The following is a 25,962-nucleotide window of genomic DNA, read 5'->3' as shown; positions in this document are numbered from 1 at the left end:
GTTTATACCGACAGCTAACTATATTAGTCTTCGTTGTTCACATTCAATGGCATGTTTTGTGAAAAGGATTCTATTGAATAGTATATTTTAGAAATTAGTTGTTTTCTACTATGTCTATTATTATTCACTAGTAAATAAGCGAATTGCATCTTTCATGGACACACATTTTTGTTTGAACCTGGTTGATGGAAATTGTCTTCTTTTTAACTCGTTTGTTGATGTTTTATCTCTGTCTTTTAAGGGTCGTCTTTGCTATATCGCATGCAGCGATAACTCGCTTTGGTTCGTATGTTCTCACTAGCGCTCTCTGTGGTTGCTTTTGCTAGCTCACGGTCTACGTCCCTAGACGTGGCATATCCCTATGGCCCATCGCAGCCCCCAATCAAATCGTGTCTTTCGCTTATAATAGGCGTGGTCTGTTTTCTTCTTTCTACTTCTAGTTGTTGGCCTGTGGTCTTGGAGTAAGTGAATCGGTGGCGAGTGTTGTGTTAAGATCGAGAGTGAAAGAGTTGCAAGAAAAATATAACTTAGGCAAGTACTGTTACTTCTCTATTTTCCCAGTTCTATTTTCTTATTATTACACTTTAACGATATTAGAGATTTCATAAGGATAAAATAGAAAGAAAAAAAATAATCCTTGGAAGTTTGAACGTGTGGCTCGATTAGTGGGTATTGCTATTTGTTAGTGCAACGTTGATAGGTAATGTATAGATATAATGAACCTGAGTCCTTTTATATTACATGATTTTAGCAGACGGCGGAAAATGAGTATTAGAATATAAGTGTCATGTTTATTTATAGATGTTGACTCCTGTCATTTTCAATGACACTCAAAGCCGACTATGTGTTTGTGTTACTCTGGTATAAGTGTAATATGTGTAATTGATGTATTTTCTTCTCTTTTATTTTCAGATTGAGAACTATGATGGATACCCAGCTAGGTTTAGTTGTAGTCGGTATAGTTGTGGTGTGTGCTTTAGTTATTATTGCTATTTCAATGTTTGGCATCAAAGAAAAGACCTATGAAGAAGCAATTGCAGAACAGAGAAAACTACCTGAGGAACACCTCTTGTTAGGTCGTAGTGCTAAAGATAAAGCTAGGGATAAAAAGCAGAAAAAAGCTGGCAAGAAAGTGAAAGAAAAAACCGATCGTGAGAAGAATGATCATGGAGATGTTGCCTCTTCTAAACCACATCACGATAAGGTACATGTTGAATTTGAAGAGCCAGAAGCAGAGGTTGTAAGTGAGCGACCACCTCAGGTAGATATTTAAAATTCTTAAGCTTTGCATATGTTGGTGGATGTCATTTATGGCAGCATGAAGTAATTTCTAGTCTGTAACATTTTTGCATGGGATGTAAAAAAAAAAACTGTTGGCTTAGTGTGTTATGAAACCTTGGTTCCTAGAAGTAGGCCAATTGTTAAATCTCTGTTCATTCTGTTGTGTATGGATATGTTTTGTAATATTGCCCTTGGTTAGCAGGTGTAGCATAAAAAGATGATTCCTTCCATAATTCTGTCATTTTAAAGGGTGCAGTGTATGCAAGTAAGATAGGGAAGTATAGATTCTTACTTGGAAATTTCTGAAATAACTTTTTTTTTAGTCTGTTAAGAAAAGCAGGATACATTTGACAGTTCATATTTTCCCCATTCCATCATCGTATTGAAGGTAGAACTAGAATATCACCATTTACTTCTGCATTTACAAGGTACAGCTATTGCTTTGGTATAGGCCTGTAGTTAATAGGAATTGTGTGTATATAAACACCAGTGCTATCTATCAGTTCAAGAAAGTCTGATAATATACCATACAGTAAGTTTAAAAAAAAAAAAAAAAAAAAATCTCCTTCCTAATTTTTCTGAATCTACTGTACCTGGCACTTGCATTTGGCTGTCAACATGTTCATTTTAGGTCTCTAATCATAGAGTTGTAGATAATGCTTTAGGTTCATCAGTGCTTACTGAGCAGAAATTCACAAGGTTTTAGTTTAATTTTGTCTGTAAAAGGTATAAGCATAGGTGTGAGTTTTCACAGAAAAATTTGTAGGAAATTAAAAGTATCCTATATTTCTCTCGTTTGCAGTCGTGATAGGTGATTTATCTGTTCACACACTACGCTGGTTGCTGGTTAGAAAATTGTCCAAAAGCTGTTAGTTGAATATATTTTCAATAAATAATATAAATTATAAGTTTGAGAAGTAGTTTTTACCACAAATTACTCAAATTTAGGAACTTGAGTTTCAGCATTTTATTTGGAGTTGAAAAGTCATCCTCAGTCTTACATCTGAAACTCATGAGTAGCTAAATACTACAATTAATAACAGAAGAAATACACACAATTTGCATATGATCGTATGAGTACTGCAGTATAAATTGTGTAAATTTGGATATGTAAACTCCTGTGGTTTCATAGTTTATATATTTTCCACATTGATATTGATAGATAGGGGGTTCTGTCAACATCCTTGTCATCTAAAGTATTACCTATAATGGGGGGAGTACTTCAGGTTTTAGACGAGTTTGTATTATGAATGTCTGTAATTTAGGAAATGAATATTGGTTAGATTCACCAAAAATTGCTGACAAGCAGTGTGGTGGATTTACAAGTACAAAATACTTCTGTCACAACTTCAAGTACCGTACAATTTTTACGGAAGATATTTCTATGAATCTTAATTCTTTTCATGCAAGTTAATAATGCTAGTACCTACAATATAATCTTAAGTATACCCAAGAAGAATTTTACCCAGTAAAAATGGGCTATCAAACGAAATTGAAGTCCGAAAATCTTTTAATGTTCGTTTAAGTCATATTGTAAGTGTAATTAACTGTGGATATTGTTAGAATTGATTTAAAAAGGGTGCCAAAAAGCTGCTTAGGCCTTGGAATGGTGGATTTATAAGCCTGAAGTTTTAAAATAAATTTGTTCTGCAGGACGAGAAAGACTGCAACTCAAATAATCCAGTCAGAAAACTTCAATTTGTAGGAACTTTCCTAAAGCAAAGAAGTCTTTCTGCATTGACTGATTTAACTTATTTTGTCAGACTTAAACAGTAGGTAGCTGTTGATCAAGAAATTCTTAATTCAGGCATTCAAGTTTAAGATGATACTGTCTAGCATCTAACCCTATTCACTCCTTTCAGGTGAGTAATTTTCAAGTGTCGGTAGATTTACTGGCACAAAAAACTCCTGCGGGACTAAATTCCGGCACCTCGGCGTCTCCAAAACCCGAAAAAATAGTTAGTGGGACGAAAATCAGATAACATTATTATTATTATTAGTAATTTTCAATACAATATTATTATTATTATTATTATTATTATTATTATTATTATTTCCAGTCCCCTACTTCTTTACCGGAGCCAGGTAAATGTCTTTGGAACCAACGAGCAAGGTGAACTAGTCTTCCTGTTTACCTCCTTAAAGAAGGCAGAAGTCTTGCTGTACAAGGAACTCACTGAGTTTGATGTCACTGTCATTTAAACCATGCAGTTTTTGATTCACTTTTCTGACTGCACTTACTTGTGGCACATATAGCTCACTTAGGCTATGAAAGCATGACCAGGAAATGGCAAATAAGTTAATATAGAAAGTACAGGTGATTCATGAAGTGATGGAACCAACTAGAGGGAAGGATGTTCTATGAACTCTATAGGCCTAGAGAAACCGAAGTAAGGGCCTAGATGGTATTAGTGATCACAAAGCTGATTTTGTCGTAGTTAAAAAATGTGATAGAAAGGAAGGTCTTAAAAGTAGGACTATTAGGCAGTACAATATGGCATGCTAAAGGGACTAATATCTTGCCAGGTGGCCTGTTGGTATTGGTAGTTTCATGGCTGATGTGTCAACGTTCTGAGCCGTACTGCTTAGCTTTTTGACGGACTGTTCGTCAGTTGGTCTCACAAGGCTGAATGAACCCTGTTCCAGGCCTTTGTCCAGAATTAAAATTCCTAGGTTGTCCAGGAATCAAACCCAGAGCTTCCATATGTAGGCATGCTCAACATGTTCTTTCTGAAATTCTAAGAAAGGGAATATACTCATTAGATCAGTGTTGAGCAGTTGTGTTAGACATAATCCATAATGAAGCACTTTTCTTACAAATTCCTTACCATTGACCCAAGCATCCTAGTTCTTTTGACCAATGTGACCACAATGAAACATTGACCTAAGTCCGGGTGTGTTGTCACAGTCGAGCTATCGGAGGCTTGTTACGCACCTAATCATTTGCCTGACAAAGATTTTATATTACCGGTACTTAATTCCAGTTTAAGTATGCGGTTAGAAAATAATAGATTTAGAGTTCATCCATTGACTCACAAATGACAGCAGTGCGTAGAATGCATTGTATAATGATTTATGACAACATTATGACAGATGTAGTTGGTTACATGAGAATGACGAATTCTACATTTGATTATCTTTATTATAGGCCTATTTCTCTTAGAGCATTCCACAACATGTAATCGCTTTATATACACAATTTGTGTGCTCTATTAAATTATCTTTATGCATTATTACCGCATTCATCTTGTGAACCAGATCACCGTCAAGCTTTCAACAGAACAACATGCTGTTCGGATATACAAATACAAGATCAGTTTGTCTTTTTAACTATGTAGGGATTCTTTAATGAGCATTTAATGGATTGCCTAGTTTACCGGTAATTTCCATTTTGTCATATTCACTGCTCGTCATTCCCTCCCCCGGATAGGTGCGTATCTTGGTACCAAGGTCGATGCCAAGTATGGTACTCTGCTTTGACAGCTCATTACATTTTGCTGTTAAGCGCAGGACGAAGGGGGGTTTGTAATATCTGAAGCCATTTCTTTTCAGTTTTGACTTGGTTTATTTATAACTCTCAGGTTCTTCAGTCTGCCAAAACGAATATATGAATGAATAAAAATTATAAACTACTGGTACATGAAAAAGAAAATATGATAATAGAATAATACCCAAAAAAAAAAAAAAAAATCTAAAACAGAATGACGTATTTTGTTCTTGAAAAAAACATCAGATTCTATCAAACCACACTCGGAGGTATTTACAAATGTATAAGCATTTATGTTTATTTTCTGTTTAAATCCTTGAATACTTGAAATTTGGAATTTATCTGAGAGAAGTTCTAACTTCTCTCCATTCCAGCGTGGTGTAATGCTCTGTCGTTGATGAGTCCAGCTGGCTAGTCAGTTAGCTCTGTCATGGCATGCCCCCCCTCTAGGTCGCCGACATGCTGAACTGTACTTTTAGGTATTATTATTATTATTATTATTATTATTCTCTTGTAAACTATGTAGCCTGGGTTCTTTAATGAGCATATAATGGGTTGTCTAGTTTAACGGTAATTTCCGTTTTGTCATTTTTGCTGATGTCGGTGCGTGCCCCCTTTTTTTATTCCCCTGGAGCTGTAATTTTCATTATTATTAGGCTATTATTATTATTATTATTATTATTATTATTATTATTGCAAATGTATTTTTTAAATTTTTTCTTTTTCGGGTATTATTCTATTATAGTTTTCTTTTTTCAGGTAGACCTAGTTTATAAATTAGTTTCAATGGGCTGAAGCCTAACAGTTAATTTAAAGAAATGGGCTAAGTGTAGTGCAAGGTGTGATGCTTTGATGTGGACAAGGCCTGAGATGAAAGGGTAAGTGAAAATTGAAGGTCTGTAGTGGCAGAACTGTGTTTTTGATAGCAGAGCTGCGTTACAGAAAGATAAGAAATACAGAATGGTGTAGAGTGAGTTGAGTGAATCTCGAAGTACATTTGTAAGATTGGCCAATGTGGCCTGTTTACTGTTACCATTCTTTTGGGTCAGGTTGTGAATCAAGGACCTCTGCAGTTTTCTCTCTCTCCACAACTCCCTTCTTCCAATATTTCTTCTACTTTTACTCCTCTCTTTTCTATACTCTTTTACCATATCCATCTCTCTTTCTAGGCTTGTTTAGAGAAAACACAGTTTAAAGGATTTCCTTGTTGAATGTAATATTCCTGGAGGATGAATGTGATGGATTATAACAAAATGGAAGACGAGACAACCTCAGCAAATCAGATGAAGAGGTATGGAAAGGAGAGGACTGGAAGAGGCAGCATTACAGGATGTGGGCTATGGAGTTTGCTCTTGTTACCTGTACCTGCAGTGCTTGAAATCATTGTGCTTTGTTTGAAACCTTAGGTAGCCTACTTTATATGAGAAAGGTGGGCAAACTCCAAATAATGTACCTGTGAGTCATGTGTGCTGGCTGCCATAAATGTTTTCTATTAAAAACAAAAATTGACCTCTTACTATCCAGAACACCTAGATTGATAGAGAGATAACCCTTACTTATATATCAGACTGTTATCTATGGTAATTGGGAGTAGAGAAACTGCAGATAATCCACAAATGAGATAAGATAGATATTGATGGAGCAATTTGCTACGTTAAAATACTATGGAGTTAAACAGAGCTAACTGTATCCATTGGTTATTTATTTAATCTGACCCAGGACAATCTTGTTAGCCAACCAGATGATACATTAAATTTGGCTAAAATCCTGAAGACTGCAAAAAAAAAAAAAGGGGCCTCTTTGGTGCATATTATGCAAGATACTTGCATGCTGCTTTCGTTTTTCTTTTCAAACCATTCCAACATGGCTTTACCCAGTTTTGCATAAGTAGACATTTTTATTGTTGTCCACTTTGACAAACCCGAATTCTTCCAAATGTCATTATTTTGTCTTTGTTCGGATATCCTGGATTGATGTTTCAACCACGTAAGTCAGGCAGGTGCTGTGTAGAAATGCCTTCAAGTTTATGCACCATTTCCAGCTTCTACTCTCATTAACTCTACAAGTTTACGTTTTGTGGACATTGCTGGCCACTAACTGAAACGAATGAAGAGTAGGCTACTGTCAACTGTAGACACTAGTTTATTAAACTGAACTGAACTTCAAAATGATCAACTGCTTGAGACGTAAGATGCTGTGGGTCCAGTGTTGTGATGAACAAAAAAGTACAATAAGCTTTAGTGCTTGGAACTCTTCTTGATATCTTTTATTTTTCTAGACCAACGTGGTTAATCTGCCCGCTGATAATCGAGAGTGTATGATTCAGATATGTTTTTCTGTCTGATTCTTTATCATCGGTATATATACTTTGATTATAAATTCTGCTGCCAATTACTAATTTCATGATTTCTTCCATAATCATTAATTTTTATTGTTCTGTAAATGTACCCATTATCTTGTTATTGGGAAGATTTCTGTATTTAAGCATTTGCACAACTCTATTGTAAACTAAGTGTAGATATGTAGAGAAAGATAAGCAGACTTCTACATTGCAGCCCTTTTGAGTGGAATGTGATTGTTTTTACTTAAACCTGCCTTCATTACCAAAACAGACTAGGCTATAGGCTATAACGTGTTTTGAAAGAAAGAAATGCTTGTATTGCATGTGAAGCATGCTAAAAATTTGATTTTGTTTGTTTCTGCTTATAAGAACAAGTGCACCTTGTAGAACTATACTGCTGTTAAGTATGGAACCTTTATTAGTTTGAACTAGGGAATGGGACATTGACAACTAGATTGTACGTATACTCTTTCTGCACATTAACATTTGTCTTTTTTCTGGAATGTTAAAAAATCCCATTTTAATAAAAAAAATCTAACACTCCAGGATCTCATTCAATTTACTGCAGTTGAAGAGACATTGAACATGAATTAAGCTATTATCTTCTACTACTACTACTACTACTACTACTACTGTCTGGCTCCTGGGTGACTGGTCAGCATACTGGACTTCAGTTCAATGTGTTCTGGGTTCGATTCCTGATCGAGCAAGAGATTTAAACCGTGTTTATGGTTAATTCCTCTAATTCAGCTACTGGTGCTGGTGTTCATCTTAATTCAGTTCTCTTAATCTGCAGTACATATGGCACACCTTGCTACCAGCCACCACAGAAATGCGCAATTGTGAATACATCCGTCCACTCAGCATTGACATCTGGCATTTTATTTATATCATTCATTCATAATCAGTTTTGGCCAACTATGGACCACATAGGCCTAAATACTCTTCATGACTTCAGTTTTCTTTGGCACCAGTATTCCTTCATTCTCTTGCTAACAACCACTGTGTAATAACTTATCTTCAATTACAATTTTTTGTAAATTAGTTATAAGACCTAATTAAGTACAAATAACTCAAGATCCTGAACTAACCTTGAGACATTATGGCTGATGATGCCTGGTAGACGGGTGAAACATGTACCCAATATAGAATTTATAACAAGGCTGAAGTCCTAATTATAAATGTATTTTATGTGTTGAATATGTGAAACACTTGTATTTTAACATTTGTATCCCTCATTTCTGCAATTTTCTTCTTAAAAATTTTCTTTCGTATATATCTTCCTCGTGTATCCCAATTCTTCCAAGTACTTCTGAACCTCCTTAAGCCATAATAATAATGATATTTCTTGTATCCTGTGTGTCACTCTCTTTGGATTCATCCTCTTAAAATGCCCATAAAATGGTAGTCTTCTTTTCCTTACAGTATTTGTTATCTTCCCAACTTTTTCATGAAGTTCTCAGTTTGTTTCAATCGGAACATGGGTTGTGAATCTGGTGACTACTTTGGGCCTAAGATTTTCCTAAGGAATCTCCCTTCCCTTTTTTCAAGGACTGGGAGGGTCCGTTACTCTCGCCATGGTCTTTGCCGCTGATGGACACCATACGGTAATGTTTTAATTGGATGGATATGAACTTGGATTTATAAGATCCATGAAATAGTTTGAAAGCCCATTTCCATCTCCATTTATAGCTTGTTGTTTTCATCATCATAGCTGTTTGGATAGGAGATGGAGCGTCCAACTCATGATTCTAGGTTTGATTTTAATTTCAGCATTGGTAGCCAGTTTTGAAGGGCAAACAAAATGTTCATCCATGTTAACCTTGTTACGGTGTGCCTAACTGAGGTCCTAAAGGCATGGTTGGTTCAATTTCTTGCTAATACGTTGAAAAATTAGAAACAAGATTTCCACTTTTGGAAAGATTCATGGCTGCGAGGTTAACTCATCATGTATCTGAAATGAGTTCCAAGTTAATTAATGGGGACAAAGGTGTTTGGGAATACACCTCGTAGTACTGGTGTTATGAATAGTGGTAGCTTTCATGGCACAGATATCTGTGCATGTTGTAATTGATGGCATGTTTAACACCTTTGAAATCAGTGTGTAGTTTTTTCATTGATATATTAGGAAACCTCTCCTGCTTACTTAATATAGTATGATCTCCTGTTAGGAATTTCTTATTCTTTTTAATTCAAACATTTTACCACATTTGCAGTAGTGGAATTCTCATGTTTCACTCCTTTTTTTTGTATGTGTAGGCCTATATTTTGTTCAGTGTCCTATTCCCAAATGTTTTCTTATGCTGAACTAAATATTTTGGCTTCTTTTTGGATGTTGGTCTGTTTCTTGGGTTTTAATTTAATTGCTCCAACATATGGTTTTTACCTTGGATAAGTTATGTATGTTAAAATGTCTTTCAAATCACTTGTGCTTAAATTTAGGGCATGTAATGGTTTGGGTTGTCTGAACTGTAGAGACTGGAAGCAATTTAAAACTAGAATATTCAAAAGTGACCATGAATAAATGTATGGGATTTGTAATATGCCAAAGTGTCCGTAATTACCAACTGTTGTTGATAGCAGCTGCCATGTATCAAGGATGTCTTGTCTGGATCACAGGCTTAACCTCCCAGAATTCATGTCTAACACTGGCTTAGTGATCAGAAATTTCTTCAGGCAAAAACAGAACATATAGCCCTACTGGTTTTAATATTGCATTCTGTTGTGCATTCATTTTTTTTTTTCACTGGACCATATTACTGTTTAGACCTTGAGATTTTTAGCAACTAAAAAAATTCTACCCCAAACTCTTGAGACCCAAGAATACAGTCAAGTTCTCTGTGGCATTACTCCGAAAACAAAAATAAAAGGTAATAAATACACTATTTCGGTACAAGAATATACCGCCAATGATTAAAAATAAAATTAATACTGTTAACACGTTTCTGGCTGGTGGAATCAAGGTGATGTAAGATGGATGTTAAAACTTTGTGTGTGAATACCCCAGCTGATGATTGTTTCATTCCGTACACCAAAGTGTCCCATCATTGAGACTAACAGTTTGGGAATAGCTCCTCTGTGAATTTCTGTCTTTGTTTATTGAAAATTTTCAATTCTGTTTACTGCTATTTCTTGTTTTCTGCATTTAAGTCCACTGGTACTAACTTCATTGCAGTCCGACATATTTCTTAAATTGAAGATGGAAAATTCTCTTCGGTTTTAACTGGACAGAGCAGCTCAGGTGGTAGTGCTAGTCTCCTGAGTTCCAGCTGGTCAGTTCAATCCCAGCTCAGTCTGGCTGTATTTGAACGTGCTCAAATACATCATCCAGCTTGAGTGGCTCAGATGGTTGAGGCAGTGGCCTTCTGACCCCAACTTGGCTGGTTCGATCTTGGCTCAGTCCAGTGGTATTTGAAGATGGTCAAATACGTCGCCCTCATGCTGGTAAATTTACTGGCACGCAAAAGAACACCTACAGGACAAAATTCTGGCACCTCTGCTTCTCCAAAAACCGTCCAAAGTAGTTAGTGGGACGTAAAAACAACATTATTTACGCTCATATACATGAGCCTTGTGCTGGTAGTTTCAGCGGCACGTAAAAATACTCCTGCATGGCAACATTTCAGCACCTCAGATTCTCGGAAGACAGTGATTTGGGTGGACATAAAACCAGTATTTATTATTATTATTATTATTATTATTATTATTATTATTATTATTAATCGATACGGCCATATGTAAGCCACTTTTGCACACCTGCCCATTTTTCACGCAGACTAATGCCTTTCTCTCTGCACTCTTGCCAAAGATCCTTAAGTTTTTGGCTTCTCCTTTATCTTTCTTCCGTCAAGATGTTCCATGGCTTGGCCATTGGCTTTTCGGGTGTATCTCTCTCTCCCACAATCTTTCTCATAAATGTTGTTCTGTCCTGTATCTCTTTCTTCTCGACACCCACTTCTGCTAGGTCATTGTGCACTTATGTAAGCAGTGGTGCTGGTGATTGTTTTAAGAGGAAGTACAACTAGGCAACCATCCTTTATAGCCTATAGCACTAATCAGAGGAAAAATGGAAGGGATCAAACACTTCGAAAAATTAAGGTATCGGCCAAAGGAAGACAAGGGCCACAAAGGGTGTGAAAATGAAGGACTACCTAGGCCTCCATACGTAATACCGTCGGAGTCGGAAAAGAACAGGAGTTGACCAAGGGAGGTCGGATAGAATAGATGAAAGTGAGGAGCCTGGCACAAGTAAGTGGAAGCAATGCCAGGACTCGGCTAAGGGTCCTGTGGTTGCCAACCCTCGCTACAAAGTTCGGAGTCCCTGGGGCCCCTTTTAGTCGCCTCTTACGACAGGTAGGGGATACTGTGGGTGTTATTCTACCGCCCCACCCACAGGGGGAGCGTATGTAAGTCACCCAGGCTGTGTATTATTATTATTATTATTGTTGTTGTTGTTGTTGTTTATTTTTGTCACCATCTCCTTTTGTTCTATTTAATTTCTTGTCCTTGCTCTGAAGTTTCATATACATATAAGCTCTAAATTATTTTGACTCCTTACTTTACAAGTCACTGGCTAGCAGTTTCTTTGAGCGCATTCAGAGAGATCTGGCTTGAATTCCAGCCATTATTAGTTCTCTCTCATAAGTCCCTAGCCTAACAGAAGCTGTTCTTCTCTTCATTCTTGCTGCTTTTGTGCATTACTGGTCCCATTCGTAAAATCTGTTAGGAATATTTTGTTCCCTTATCTAATTATAGCTTACATTATTAATCACTTATTAGATGTTTGCCAGTCAGGTAAATATAAACTGATGCTTTGTTAAAAGAGCATTTGTATTTTAAAAATCAACACAGAATATCAATATTAGTACTTGAGTAAGAAATACAAATTGGTATTTTTCTTTCTTTATATTATGAAGAATTACTTCCTTACTTGTTCGTTCAGCTCGTTAGATGACCTCGCGCCCCTAGCGGTATGTGTACCACAGTTCGAATACCACTGCTGTAGAATACATAGCTGCAAGAACTTGACCGAGCTCTACCTTCGATTCTGTTGTAGTCTCATACACCTTCTCGATCTGTTCCAAAACAAACAAAAACATACTGTGCGTTGTCATAGCACATAGCCATTGCGTTTTGACATATAGGCATATTTAACAGAATATGTAACATTGATAGTTGTCCGCCCCCGTGGTGTAGGGGGCAACGCATCCGTCTGTCACCCGGCGGCCCCGAGTTAGATTCCCGGCTGGGTCAGGGTTTTTTAATTGTAAATGATTAATATCCCTGGCCTGGGGACTGGGTGTTTGTGTCGTCCTTAACGTTCCTTTCCTCCCATTCAACACTACACTTCCACAATTCCAATTACACCCAGGTTCATATCATATGGTGCAAGTAGGGGCAAAAGATCTCTATAGGTCAATGTCCCAAACAAATAGTATTAAAGAAAAAAAAGTCGTAGTTTTGAAGAATTAAAGTAATAATAATAGTAATAAAGTAATAAGGCATTAATGAATATTATGTGGGCTTCCATTTTCTCTACAGTTCAGATATTTGGGCACTTGTTTGTAGTGGTGTGCATTAAGTGCAATATGCTCTTAATTGGTAGAATTGTGAGATGTCAGGTTGTGCTTTTCAGGCCAGGTTTGAAGGTTTTGAAATTAAATCTTGTTGCACTTGGTTGGTATTAGATATGCCTGTGCACATGATCTTTCTGCCACTTAATTACATCATTGTGAATTGCATGGTGTCTGTTTTGCTTGTATGAGAGTAGTAGTGGAATATGCAATGTACCACCTTCCATTGGCTTGTTAAATTTTTAGGAGGATAAAAAGAAGAAGAAAAGTGAGAAGGTGAAACCAATTTTATTGAACAAAGAGGAACAAAGCATTATAGTTGAAGCACCTGTTACTCCTACTAATCATTTTGAAGAGATCTTGCCTAAAGATGATTTCTTACTGAAACGCAAAGAAAGTGTGAGTGCACTCTTTTTTTACCTGATTTACCTTGCTCCCCTTTAGTAATGTACCAAACAGATTAGTTGCTCATATGGACATTTCACCCTACTTGTTACTTGTATGTACAATATTGATAGTGAAAGTAGAATATTTCAAGCTCTCTTGGACCCTGTAGAAAAGATCAGGAAAGGCTAATCTGCAAGTGTTCTTGGTAACTCCTTTTTCACTACTAAAAACATTTTTTTAGTGGTATTGAATAAGCCTTTAGAAGGATAAAATTTTATGGTCATCTTCTCAGAATGAACTGTAATAGATTAACCAAACAAATCTTTAACTCCTTCCATAACTGCAAACAAAACCCAACTGTTTTCAAGAAACTGAATTAAAAATTACAGTAAATTCACTAATCAATCGAACAGCTCCAGTAATAACTAAAGACGAAAATATAAGGTTCCAAGACAAATCTACATTAAAAGCCAAACCTATTATCTTGTAAGTTGGGAGAAAACGGAAATTAGAAAGAATGAAGAAATACTGGACTTGAAGAAAACAACGCACCAAAAATGATTGACTCAGTGTATCTCACAGGGTGAAACAGTTAGAAAGGAATAAAGTTTTTGCTTTCATTTTCTGTCTATATTTGCCTTGATTATGCTGTTTTTCAATGCAAGATTTTTTGCTTGCTTTTTATGGCCTTCATTAGTCTCTAATTGACATTTACGGGATTTAATTTTCTGCATAAAATCACTTTTGCTGCACATACCTCTCATATAATGAACGGTATTCTGCTTATGACGGGACAATTTCATTGCTGGATATTGAAAAGAAAAACCTCGTAGTGCTAAGCCCTGATGGGATTGATTTCAAAGCAGAACATGTATATAAAGAGCTTTTGTTAATTTTTAAATTGCATTCTGAAATTAATGGACTATAGTTCTTAGGTTTTGGTACGATCCCTTGTTAGTTTTTGTTTGGATCCATCAGGGACTGAAATTCATTGCTTTGACCATTTCAGAAACATTTAAAGCATAAACATTTAAGTTTGGATTGAAAACAAATACTATGATTGGTGTGACACTTATTCCTTAGTCGTATTACTTAGTTCGTTAATTGGACAAATAGGAGAATATCTCCCTTTTTTGAGCCTTCAGTGTTGAATTTAAATGGGGTATGAAGGTGGCATGCTATAGAATAAAGTATATGGGACAATGTATTGAATAAATTCATTTCATCATGCTACTTTTTGCATCGTTGATATTATTACAGTAGGCTACTTATTCATTTTTGTAATTGGAATATTTATATGTAACATAACTTATTTTAATTCATATAATTCCTGAGTAAACAAAGTATTCTGTTTTCTGTAATATGAAGTGGAAATTTCAGTTCACTTAGGTTACTGAAGAGTTTTAAGTAATTCCAAACATAAATCATTTTCATACTCATGTTTATTGTATGGCCTTTCTTCATTCATTATTTGTTACTAGATATGATTGTATGTGATAAATAAAGTGGGAAAGTTTCATCATAAATTGTCTTCTCCTCATTAGGTGTAATGAATGAGGTTTTATTTTTTAAATGAGAACTTTTTGCCATCTTCATTGCAGTTCCAAAATTTTCCATTTTAGTTTAGCTGGTAAATTTTCTCAGTCTTGCACCATTACAAAGGCTTTTTGTATTGTCTAATGGATTTTGAGAAATTTGTTCTTATTTTGCATCTAAACAAGATAAATTTATCTGTTAAACCAATTTAATATAATAGTGCTCTAATAAAAGAAATTCCATGAAAACAGACATTAAAAAACTGCAATCATTAATGGAAATTCAGAGTTTTGCTATGTGCATTGCAGTAATCTATGAAGTAAAATGCTCATCAAACCAATTAATCCAGAAGGGGCATTATACTTTATACCACTGATGAGAAGCTTTTATTATTGTCTATAATAAAGATTGTATATGTAACTCCTTTCACATCATTTGGAGCTGTTTTGACTTATGCAAAAAGTACCCAAAGCAGGAACCTTGTATGTTTTCACTCAAATTATTTGGTACTGGGTAGTATTTCCAATAAAGTAATGTATTTTGCAATAAAATTACATGATTTAGTAAAAATTAAACTAGTTTTTAAATAGAACATTAAGGACTTCTAGGAAAAAATGAATACCTTGCTACAATGTATTTACAGCAATGTTTTACCCATTCCATGAGCAACTGATCTGGTTGGTTAATAAAGCAAACACAGTGTGAGAAGAACGAATACATAAAAAGAGGAAACAATGATTGAATTAATCTCATTCATTAACACTTTCTGAAGTATGTTGGGCTTTGTCTGTTTGAAACTGGAATTCACTGTAAAATCTGTATAAGACTTAACCAGTTATAGTTATACAGGGTCTTCTTTTTTTGGCTCGCTCCGCAGCACCCCTCAGAGCACGGCACGGCTGGCGCAATGACGCTCCCTCGCTATCCAGTATGATGCATGCTTTTCTTTCCCACTACTCTTGGTAATTCACAATTATAGAAATCCATTTCTAGTAAAACTATAGTCCAAAACCTACCTGGCATTATATTTGATGTTCAAAATGTTGTCCCTCAGCTGTCAAACATGCCTGACACTTCGTAAATAGGTTTGCAGACATTCAGTGAATATCAGCGCGTGTGATGTTCAAAATAACTTTTGTAATGTTCTCTTGTAGTTCTTCTCTTGTGTGAGTGTTGTTCACATAAATATTTCCCTTCAGCATTCCCTGCAGGTAATAATTACAGGGATTTAAATCAGGAGATCTAGGGGATAATTAAGCACACTATCTTCAAACACTTCCCGTATTACCTCCATAGACTGATTAGCAGTGTGTGCCGTCGCATTATCTTGCATAAAGTAACCATTACTCCTTTCTTCTTCCATCAGCTCTTGAAAGAATGGTCTGAGAATGAGGTTTATATATCGATCGGTATTTATTGATTCATGGAAAAATATAGGCCCTATAATTCTGCGAGCCCTTAATGCGCACCAGACTCCTATCTTTACATCATGAAGTGGATGGACATGCAGCTGGTGGGTATTTTCTGCACACCAGTAGCGATTGTTTTGACTATTTACAGAGCCACTTAAGTGTAGCCATGCTTCATCACTATAAAATGAAAATGAAATGGCGTACGGCTTTTGGTGCCGGGATGTGTCCGAGTACTTTGGCTTGCCAGGGGCAGGTCTTTTGATTTGACTCCCGTGGGCGACCTGCGCGTCATGATGAGGATGAAATGATGATGAAGACGACACGTACACGCAGTCCCCATGCCAGGGGAAGTAACTAACTATGGTTAAAATTCCCGACCCTGCCGGGAATCAAACCTGGGACCCCTGTGGCCAAAGGCCAGCACGCTAACCATTTAGCCATGGAGCTGGACATCACTATAAAATAAAAGTTCTGGGTCAACATACCCATCGTGATCTGACTGAAGCAACCAGTTACAATACCGAACCCTAGCAAAACTGTCAGGTCCTCTTGAATATTGGACACGGGTGAGTTTGTATGGTTTCACTTTTAACAATATTGTTGCTTTGTGGGCAGAAGATAATGACACATTAGCTTGTACAGCGAGACACAACAGGGATTTTGTTGAAGTTCTTTCCAAGAGAGCTCCTATTTTGTCAAGCTTTTCCTCCGTTAAAACGGTTTGTCTCCTGCGTGATGTCTTGTTAAGAATGGATCCGGTGGTGCAGAACTTCTGTAATAATTTACATACTGTACTCCTATGGGGAGGGTGGATGCCAGGATATTTGCGAATGAATTGAAAGCGGCATTTTGTATAAGAATGCTTTGCATAGCACAACACAATGAATACACGCTGTCCTACTGTATACATCACCGATAAACACGCGATTAGTATTCCTAGAGAAACTATGCTATTTTAAAATGAACACATTGAACCCGCTTCCAATACCACAGATGTTGAACAAAGCTGTTGTTGTGAAGCAATTGTTATTGCTACCGTACTGCATTAGATCATCTTAGCCGGTCATGAAGCAAAATATCTCTTCGGCAAATGAGTCACCCGCCCGCACTATCGCCTTCCGTGCAAGTTTATACAAAACTATATTCAGCCTTTGTTTATTAGTGATGTCTATTAATGAACCAAAGACAGTTTGCTTTGCTTTTGAATAGCAGATGTTAAAATACATTCAGAAAGATAATGAATGAGATTAGTGGTTCATTAAGTATTTTTAATGTAGTACGCTGCTTATGTATGAAACACTTTCTTGACTAATTTTATCTTAATTTAAAAGCTTTGCTTGTAAATAATACTAAATTAATGATCTGTCATTGGTTTGGATTTAACCGGCTTGTTAATCAATGCTTATGATTTTTTTATTTTTAATCACAATTATGCTATCTGTGAATGAAAGTGCACAAATCGAATATTAAGATTTGATGTGATATGTTTTTTAATTAGTACTCTAAAGCAAATGGTGGTAATTTTTACTGTGTCTTATTTCTTAATACTAAAGCACTCTGTTTGCTGTTCATTATAATAATTCTTAGTTTCTCCCCTTTGTTTATACAAGAATTCATAATAGTTTATACTTGACATTGTTAATTCAAAAACTCATATCACAGCAGTATAGCTTAATGTTATTGTACTTGTGTACTTTTTTCATGTGAATAATGGGGAAGCTGGTGGCCTATTTAAAAAAAATGCTTGATATGCTTTGGGAGTTGCGTGCATGTTTATTTTGCTTTTGTACTTGCTAATTTTCTCCTGTTTCTCTATATTTTGCAATTATCTCTTTCTTTCATGTTTAATTTGATGTACCTTTGGAACTTAACACCACATAAATTAATATTGTTATATCACTATTTGGTGTGCTGTGTTGATCCTAATTTAAATCTTTGTTCAGAACTCTCCTTCCGTTCTACTGTACAACTGATTGAGACTAAGAGAAAGATAATTTTATTCATTTGTTTATAAGTTTTTATATATATATATCTATAGTTGGAGTATGACTTAATGATTTGGATGGCTTTAATCGTTGTATTGAGGGCATGATCACTTTGATATCATCCTTGGTGTCTCTCCGAGGCAACTTTGGTTTGGATCTCTGCCATTGCATGTGGGATTTTGAGTTTGAATCGTTTCCCTGTGGTTTGAATCTCGTATCAAACTGGAGGTCGTGTGTCTACGATCATGATATCAAGAGTTGCATAAAACATAATCATGATACCATTACTAAACAGGCAGAGGATTTTCTTGTAGTATTTGGCCATAAATGAAAGTCAGTTTTTTGTGGTGATTCATACATTACTGCATGGATCAATTTAATATTTTGTTCTGTGTCATAGTTCCTAAAATAATAATATTTATTGGCCCTTCTTGATAAGTGTGACTTTAAAAAAAGATTTTTACTTAAGATATTGAGTGTTCAGGATTATATAATATCTTTGCCAAATGGAGGATACACCCCAAACAAGGTGGTAAAATGGGAGGAATAGTACATAATTTAGCCCATGAAATTTTCCAAGGTATGGTTGTATCTAGGTATAGGCCTACTGTATAGCTGTGCAAAGTCTAGCTATCCTGTCAAGAAAGCTGTTGCTGCTAAATGAGAAAGGCATCTTCAACGGAGTGAAAATAAACATCAGTAAAAGAAAAGTAATTGTGTTCAGCAAGAGCCAGGCTGAGTGGCTCAGATGGTTTGAGGCGCTGGCCTTCTGACCCCAACTTGGCAGGTTCGATCCTGGCTCAGTCCGGTGGTATTTGAAGGTGCTGAAATATGTCAGCCTCTTGTCGGTAGATTTACTCGCATGTAAAAACTCCTGCGGGACTAAATTTCGGCACCTCGGCGTCTCTGAAAACTGACAAAAGGAGTTAGTGGGGCGTGAAGCCAGTAACATTATTATTGTTCAGCAAGAATCTGCGCCCACTACATGTACGGATAGATGAGCTAATACATCAGACAGTTTAATTTAAATACCTTGGTCAAATCATCAGAGAAATTTAAAATGTTCTTGTAAAATTAGGACATGAACAGCTAAATGACAAAGCAAGCCCTGTTACAATGAAGAACCATACGTTCTTCAACCTGGGTAAACAGATGAGGGCATATATTTGATCTGTTACATTGTACTGTGCCAATATCTGGAAGCAAGGCATCAAGAGGCTGGAAGCTTTTGAGATGTGTTATTGGTATCAATTGCAGGAAGTAAATTGGACAAGGAAGGTGACCAGTGTTGGACAATGTGCTAGAGAGGAGCTAGGTGCAGAGTCAAATTAGGGAGAGATAAACTCGCCCTAGGCTTCTGCTTGGCAGTGTGATAACTGACGTATCTTATCGCAAAAGTAAATGTTTTTAATGCCATCGTAAGAAACTCTCGTCCAAACCATGTGTGATGCTAGATGATCTCTCTGGGTTTTTGGTACTACTTGACAAGCTGCAACTGAATGAGCAGCTTAGACATGAGCATTTAGACAATTAAGTGCTCTTCTATTAAAACTTTCTCATTTAGAATCTTCTGACTGTTTTGCATGTACTCCTTCAGTAGAGCTCGGCATTTGGCCAACCTGTTAGGAAGTTCGCATGGTGCAGCAAAGGGCTTTCAGACCAACGGTACTTCCTTGCACCTTGTTCTTTTTCATCTCAAGACGTTGATCTCTCTTGTCATTGCAATTTTTTGCATTGCCCTGTAGAAAGAGACAATGTTTAGTCAGGTGTTGAGTACTCTGTCATAAATGGCCTATGACCCTCATTTCAGTGTTGCAGACATTTAGAGCCTTTATTATACTCTTATTATTTTGAATTAATTTTTTAAATGGTAAATCACAATGAGTGATAATGAATATGACAAGGCCTTCCTCCATAAATATTAATTAATATAATAAGATGGATTGTACTTTGTCAAAGATTCATTGTACTAGAAACTAACGTGGTCAATTTACTAACTAAATATGCCTGATGAGCGAGACATCTCGTCTGAGCTTTACTGTCCGTCCATACCGGTATCTAGAATGTCTGGAGTAGGTGTTACACCCACAGGATACACAAAGACATCTCACTAAGATCTCTTAATGCACTTCCAGGTCTTTCAATCTCAAGTGCAGAAACTAGTTGGGCTCTTTGACAGTTAAAATATTAGTGGTTAGGAAGAAAAGACATTCCAAAATTTTGCCAATGTTTCACCCTGTATTTTCATTGTTCAGTACTTCAACATTAATCTGTAGTAAAAATGTACAGGCAAGAATTGCAATAGCTAAGGAAGCATTTAGTGGAAAGAGAGACTAATGTAGAGGAATTTAGAAACAGGTTTGATGAGAAGACTAGCAAAGTGCTTTGTACGGAGTGTAGCCGTATTGAGTAGAGACTTCAGGTAGGAAGGTGAACAGAAACTGGAAGCCTTCGAGATGTGATTTTGTTAGAGGATAGAAAAGATTGATAGGATTGAAACAGTGACTTACGGAGGAGGTGATAAGAGTTGAATTGAGAAGAATATTCTACAAATGATAAGAAATAGGAAGAGAAACTGATTGAGAAGATTGCCTGATTGTGGACTATATGGAGGGGATGTCCAATCGAACAAGGAAAATCAGGATGTTACAGATGTAAGATAGTAAACAGTATAAAAACAGAAAGAATATACATGCTGATAGAGGGATCTGCAGAGGTCAGAGATGTTTGGACAGGCAATACTATGTAAAAACCAGCCTCTGAGCAGGACACCATACATACATGTACTTCCATTCGGTCAGGCTAGAGGAATAAGCCAATGACGAATTGATCTTGCTTTCTGCGAATGATTTGCTCTATGCTAGAAAAAATTTAGCACTATTACAATTTGTGATGCTGATAGCAGTTACAGGGATGTTAGGTATATATCACTTACTGTTTTGAACTGAATTATATTTTGAAAATATTAAGAAATTATGCACAAAAAAGATATATCATGAATGGTTCCAAACAAGAAATAATGTGGATAGGGATGTGTATGTACAGGAAATAAAGCAAAACAAATAATTGAGTCCAAGAATTTGGAAATAGCATGGAAAAGCTTGATCAGGCAGCAAGGCAACCTCTGTCATAAATAATCCTCGAGACTGGATTCGCTCTGGATGTTAAGCAAGGTGGACTCGTATTGCTGGTCTTCCTGCAATAGCTCTTTCTGGCCCTGTGAGGAAAGCAATGGTAAACTGTCTCACTCCTCATCAGTCCTTTTACACCTCAATTATATTGCTGCCATATTTTTTTTTTTTGTGGTTTCCGTAGATAACTTTTGATCATGCTATTTTGGGATCCAATCAGCCTCTGGGCTTGAGGACTTTACACACAGATCTTCTGATTGGTTCGGAGTCAATTGCTTTTTACTTCTCAATGAGGGAACAGGAAGGATTGTTACAATTATAATGGTTTTAGAAAAGAATATGCAGTTAAGTAGAGTTGAGTAATTTTGATGAAAACAAGTACAATTTTTGACCACAGAACGGTTTTCAGGACCATATTTACTGTATGGGACAAATAATTCAGGAATGCCATAGAAGAAAATATTTGTTTCATGTGTAATGCAGAACCCGTATGACAGAGCACCAAGATAAAAATTTTAGCCATTCAAAGGGATTATGAGATCAGAGGTAAGTTACAGCAGACAGTACTGCAGTGAGAGTTGATGTTGGCTCAAATTAGCTACACAGGATAAACAAGGCTGTAATGTCTCACCCTTATTGTTCATACTTTGTTTTTTGTTTTTTTTATTAATAAGTTTTCATTCCCCACCCTGAGGGGGTGGGGCAGTCCACCTAGAGGGCAATACCCTCTCTTTGCGAAAGCGATGCAGTTGGGTTTAGGAGATGTGATGGAAAAGGGAGGTGGGTATAGGATGTAAAAAATGGAGACTTAAGACTTAAGAAAAAAAAACAGATCTTCATTACACAGTAGAGACGTGTTGTTCCTGACTGAACTGCTCTTTGGGATGAGTAACTCTTCAAGGAAGGACTAGCTATGGAGTTTTAGTTAGTCATAACCGACCAATGAGATGCTTGTATGCGATTTGAGCAGGACATGATGGGACTAGGAATAGGTGCTGGAGTAAGACTAACCAGAACGTTAGCCTGGGACTCTATTATATGAGTTCACGGAGATGCCTTTCTAGTGAAATGTAAATTTACTTGTGCAGATTGATTGCAATACGAAACACCAGTAGAGAAACGATAAAACTTGGCCAAAATTTCAATTTTTAACATTTTTGTGTCCAGTACTTTACATGCTGTTACACAAATATTTTAAGAAGTCCCTTGCCCTACATGGCTTTCAAGACACATTGCGGATGTTAAAAAAGGGGGGGGTGGATGCACATGTAACACAAATTGCCTTTGAAATGAAGGCCAAAATTTGCTTAAAAGGTGGCAGTCGTATGTAGACCCTAATTGTGATTTCTTTGCAAACTGTGAGCTTAGTATTAGAAACGTAATTTATTTTACACCAGCGATTTGATCACACAGGAGCATTGGTATCCCAGATTGGCGAACTTGGTCCGCAAAATCTAGACAAATGTGCACCATCTGAACGTGGGACATTTAATTTCGCCAAGGGGCAGAGCATTTCACCCCAAAGTGTTAATTTTTTTTTCTTTCTTAATATTTGCCAGTGGAATATCACTAAAACCAGAGGATAGTTATGAAAGAACGTAACTAGTAAGCGCCGTACTGTAGTTTGATTTTGTATTTTTCACCATTGGATTAAAAGATTATCATCAAAGGTTATTCGTTGTTAATCTATCTTTGTTCCACCCAACATAGGCTGTACACAGTCAACGAGTAGCTAAAAATTGATAATATGACCATCATTTCCAAGTACCTATTTATACAGTGTGTGAATTATTATACCTATGGTAATGAGCATTATTTTATTTATTACAAGCGTTTAAATGTAATATTCATGATGCTTAATAATGTTCACTCGCTGGACGCAACTTATGCGTTCTTCGGAGAGACCGTGTGAAATACCCATCACTAAAAACTAGCCGTAATTCAGAGTGCATTCCCGTCATGCTTGCTGCACTATAAGCCATGACGTTATTTTTCCTCAGCCCTGTTGCGCCACGACTCTAACTCGCTACTGATCTGCATTTAGGGCAGTTGCCCAGCTGGCAGATTCCCTATCTGATGTTTTCCTAGCCTTTTCTTAAATGATTGCAAAAAAATTGGAAATTTGTTGAACATCTCCCTTGGTAAGTTATAACACCCATGGTTATCTCTTATCAAGCAGACTGCGCCGAACTGAAGCTCTTCCATGCGGTTAAATATCGATGTTTAGTCAATAGAGATTTTGCAGTCATGTTCTTTAATGGGTAAAAAACTATTATATCTTTAGTGTCTGAACGTTTCATTACTAAGGTTGTAGGCCTACTATCATTGTGTGAAGTGCTGTTATGCCATATGTCAACATTATATTAACATTACCAGGGCCGGTCATTGAGTTAACATAATCATTTCGAGTGTACTTGATCTGAGTGACTTAGACGGTTAAGAAGCTGGCCTTCTGATTCCAAGTTGGTAGATTCGATCCTGGCTCAGTCCGGTGGTATTTGAAGGTGCTGAAATACGCCAGCCTCGTGTCGGTAGATATACTGGCACGTAAAGGAACTACTGCTGGACTAAATTTCGGCATTTCGACGTTTCCGAAACCCGTAAAAAATGGGACATAAAGCCTGTAACATTATTATTTCGGGCGTACTTCCCTTTCATTGGATGGTGAATTTAAGAAATTGTCCACCACTTCAAAACTAAGGCAACAAGTTATGTGTAACAGTTCTCATGGCAGCGAATAAATCGAGGAATTTCGCACCTTAATTTATTTTGAAACATTCAAAATGATGTTATAAATATAATTTTAACAGTTTTATCATGTACTTTAATCTATACAGCGAAGTGAAGTCTGAGAGAAAACGTTATTGACGAATTGTGATTTTTAAATAATCAGCTTGTTGGTCTCTTTTCGAGTAATATATATGTGATTCTAGTTGATTATATGTGGCGCGTACTTGTTGGCGAAGAGTTTTCATATGTGTAAAAGTGATTTTCTCCATGATGTTACATTAATAATGTTAAATTACCGTCGTTTATATAATATGTACGTGATATTTTCTTGTTGCCCAATACCAGCAATCCGGCTACTTCGGCCGCCATGTTTTTCTTATATTACGGTCTGAGGATTGGAGTCGGTCTTGGATTCACGCTACATATGAAACATGAGCTATCGACATACAGAATTGCTAATTAGGTATTCTCTCTACCGTGCTCATAAATACACTATGATAAAATGTACAGTATAATTTAACACCTTTAATATCGACGTACGTAACTGGTAAATGAAAAACGTGCCGGTATAATAGACCTTGAGTTACAGCAGATAACGTAGCCCTGTGAACGTGATCCAAGTACACAGCTAAACGATGCGGTATTTCGTCACAAACACTTCCGTAACAGCGTATCTGATATATCGTTGACAGAAAAATATCGGTGACAAAGTAACAGGCTGCGATTTATCGACCATCTCTATATAATTGCGAGTGAACAAGCCGTATCTCAGTGGATGGCGAGCGATAGGAATTAGTACATACACGCATTTTTGCCACTTGTGTGCAATGCTTTAGCGGCTATGGCTGGGCCTCTGTGTGCATGCACCGGTGCATTGCGCAGTGGAAGCTGCATAAGACAACTTGGCGAGGTTGACTAGAGTGCAGATCCCCACTCCTCGATTTTGAATAATAGCTCTGTTTCCCTCTTTCCATGTGCCTGTCGCTCGCCTCGCCTGTTTCTCTCTTCCTCGGCAGCGCTCTACCATCCGAGTCGAGTTTAACCGAGCTTAGTCGAGTCGCCCCGAGACAAAAAGCTGGTGCGAGCCGAGTCGGACTGATGCACGGTGAGCAGAACTTCTGCGCCTCGTTTTGCACACGTGAGATTTTGGGCATTTGAGGCCCTGGGCTGTGGTATGAAAATGAGCATTACCGAGATAAAGTGATGCCAGCAAGGAAGAAACCTAAGGGGATTAAATGTCTGATAGGGAACACGACACTGGAACCTGTAGATAATTTCAGGTATTTAATTACCCCTGGGGGTGGTAGAATAACACCCTCGGTATCCCCTGCTTGTCTTAAGAGGTGCCTAAAAGGGGCTCCAGGGGCTCTTAACATAGGAGCATGGGTTGGCAACTACGGAGTCCTTAGTCAAGTCCTGGCATTGCTTCCACTTACTTGTGTCAGGCTCCTCACTTTAATCCAGCCTATCTAACCTCTCTTGGTCAACTCTTGTTCTTTTCCAATCCCGGCAGTATTAGGTTGCGAGCCCTAGGGAGTCTTTCATTTTCACACCCTTCATTGCCCTTGTCTTTCTTTGGCCAATACCTTCATATCTTGAATTGTCGGATCCCTTCCATTTTTTTCCTTCTGATTAGAGTTAGAGGATGGTTGCACTTGTACTTCCTCTTAACACAATCACCATCAACAATCAGATATTTAAAATTTGTATTCTTCCAGGAGAGTAGCCTAGTATCTGAAATTAATCTAGCTATAGCAAAGCTGATACCATGAGCTCACAGTTGTGATGAGCAGTATTCTGTAAGAAAGAAAACAGTGCCTGGACAAAACTATCTTTACATGGGCTGATTCCTGTATGTTGTTCTCTATGCGAGTGGAAGCTGAGTGGACTCATATTCATAGAGCGGAAGTAACAGACATGAAAGTAGCAAGAATGATAACTAGCACAAATAGGTGTGAGTTATAGCAAGGAGGGTTCTCACAATAAGGAGATAAAGACTAAGTTTAGAATGGTAAAAAAATAGAGGGGGGAGACTTAGTTGGCGATTGTTAGTTCAGCTTTTAATTGATTTAAAATTAAGAGGAATGGAAGTAAATGAA

The 25,962-nt window shown here is 37.0% G+C and overlaps 1 protein-coding gene across 8 annotated transcripts in view; it reads left to right on the top strand.

The window, feature by feature from the left end:
* The first annotated feature begins 371 nt into the window (after window positions 1–371).
* LOC136884204 (ribosome-binding protein 1) overlaps window positions 372–25,962 on the top strand; it is a 262,166-nt gene continuing 236,575 nt past the window's right edge. For 2 of the 8 annotated variants that reach the window (XM_067156254.2, XM_067156250.2), the window contains exons 1-3: window positions 372–531; window positions 913–1,261; window positions 12,929–13,081. In XM_067156254.2, coding sequence (XP_067012355.2) covers window positions 923–1,261; window positions 12,929–13,081 — 492 coding nt within the window. In that variant the 5' untranslated portion in view covers window positions 372–531; window positions 913–922. The remainder of the gene's footprint in view (window positions 532–912; window positions 1,262–12,928; window positions 13,082–25,962) is intronic. The other 6 variants (XM_067156251.2, XM_067156249.2, XM_067156253.2 and 3 more) reach the window with 6 other exon arrangements.

The sequence above is a fragment of the Anabrus simplex genome, chromosome 12, assembly GCF_040414725.1.
Source record: "Anabrus simplex isolate iqAnaSimp1 chromosome 12, ASM4041472v1, whole genome shotgun sequence".
Lineage (NCBI taxonomy): Eukaryota > Metazoa > Arthropoda > Insecta > Orthoptera > Tettigoniidae > Anabrus > Anabrus simplex.
Note: the sequence above shows the minus strand (reverse complement) of the source record. Positions and strands in the feature narration are given on the sequence as shown.